Raw genomic sequence first — 1,367 nt, 5'->3', positions numbered from 1 at the left:
TTTCTGACCCCAAGACTCAACTATTTTCTGCAGTTCTCCAGCTGTGATCCTTGGAGAGTCTTTGGCCACTCAAACTCTCCTCCTCACCGTGCATTAGGACGATATAGACACACGTCCTCTTACTGTATTAGAGAAAAATATTTATTTCATAATGCGATTTTCCCCCACTTTCACTTTTTTTTTTTTTTTACTTTAATTAAAGGTTAGATTTTTTGTACATTTTGAATGAAAGATCAAGTGGATAAACAATTCGGATTTATTTTCACAGCCTTCTTTGATCATATTTATCAAGGGTATGAATAATTTTGAGCACAACTGTAGGTGTGTTGGGGCAGGTTGGAGCTAAACTCTGCATGAAGATAGCCATCCAGGAGAAGGATTGGACACTCCTAGTACATCAACATTGCAGACATTTGCAAAGAAATAAAGTTTTTATAGGGGCCAACCTGTTCAAACATTTGTCTCTGGGCATCCAGTTCCATCTGTCTTACTTCTATACCTTGAACGGTAGCCGCCGTCTCCTGATCTAGCAGCGCCATCTGAGTACAACAAAAATGTAAAGAACCTGCAAAAATAACTTTACACAACTCCTACCTGTCTTTCTAAATTAAACCCTAAATACATTTACTATTTGTGAAATATACACTACCACTGAAAAAGTCTGGAGCCAGTTTGAAGTAGAAGTCTTCTCGGGTCCTAAAATCTGTACCGATCCGAATCACTTCTTACTTGAACCCGACATGCATAAATACAATTTTTTTTAAAGAAAAACCCAACCCGAGACAGACCCGATGAAATTAGACCTGAGGCCGGCCCGACGGCATTTATTTTCGAACCCTGACTGGACCCGAACATAAACGGCATTGTCGTGTGCACAGGCTGCAGCCCTGCAGTCAGTAAAGAAAAATCCCGATGTCCTGCTGACTGATTTGGCCGCTTTATTTAAAGGGGTCATATGATGCGATTTCAAGTTTTCCTTTCTCTTTGGAGTGTTACAAGCTGTTCGTGAATAGATAAGATCCCTAAAGTTGCAAAGACTAAAGTCTCAAACCCAAAGAGATATTCTTTATAAAAGTTGTCCAAGACTGGTCCACGCCCTCCTAAAACGCCTCGTTCAACCATGCCCCCACATGTCTATGTCACTGTTTGGGAAGATTTGCATAACACCATCCAAATGTTCACGCAAAGAAAGAAGGCGTAACTTTGATTCTCGCTGTAGTATTGTTGCTGCCGCTGCCGCCGCCATGCCGTGCCAGAGACGCTGTGTTTCGTTATGAAAGCGAAACTACTTTGTTTGGTCTTTCAAAAGAGGACACAGCTACAAATCAGTGGTTAAGTTGTATTTACAACACTGTTCCAGAACAGTT

The 1,367-nt window shown here is 41.0% G+C and overlaps 1 protein-coding gene across 3 annotated transcripts in view; it reads right to left on the bottom strand.

Moving 5' to 3' along the window:
* The window catches only part of LOC107657682 (TBC1 domain family member 31-like), a 12,364-nt gene that overhangs the window by 3,953 nt on the left and 7,044 nt on the right, over positions 1–1,367 (bottom strand). For all 3 annotated transcript variants that reach the window (XM_016445866.1, XM_016445865.1, XM_016445867.1), the window contains exon 17: positions 447–539. In XM_016445866.1, the coding sequence (XP_016301352.1) occupies positions 447–539 (93 nt within the window). The remainder of the gene's footprint in view (positions 1–446; positions 540–1,367) is intronic.

The sequence above is a fragment of the Sinocyclocheilus anshuiensis genome, unplaced genomic scaffold (genome assembly GCF_001515605.1).
Source record: "Sinocyclocheilus anshuiensis isolate Anshui unplaced genomic scaffold, SAMN03320099.WGS_v1.1 scaffold43, whole genome shotgun sequence".
NCBI lineage: Eukaryota > Metazoa > Chordata > Actinopteri > Cypriniformes > Cyprinidae > Sinocyclocheilus > Sinocyclocheilus anshuiensis.
The sequence above is the reverse complement of the archived record's forward strand: the minus strand, read 5'-3'. Positions and strand labels throughout refer to the sequence as shown.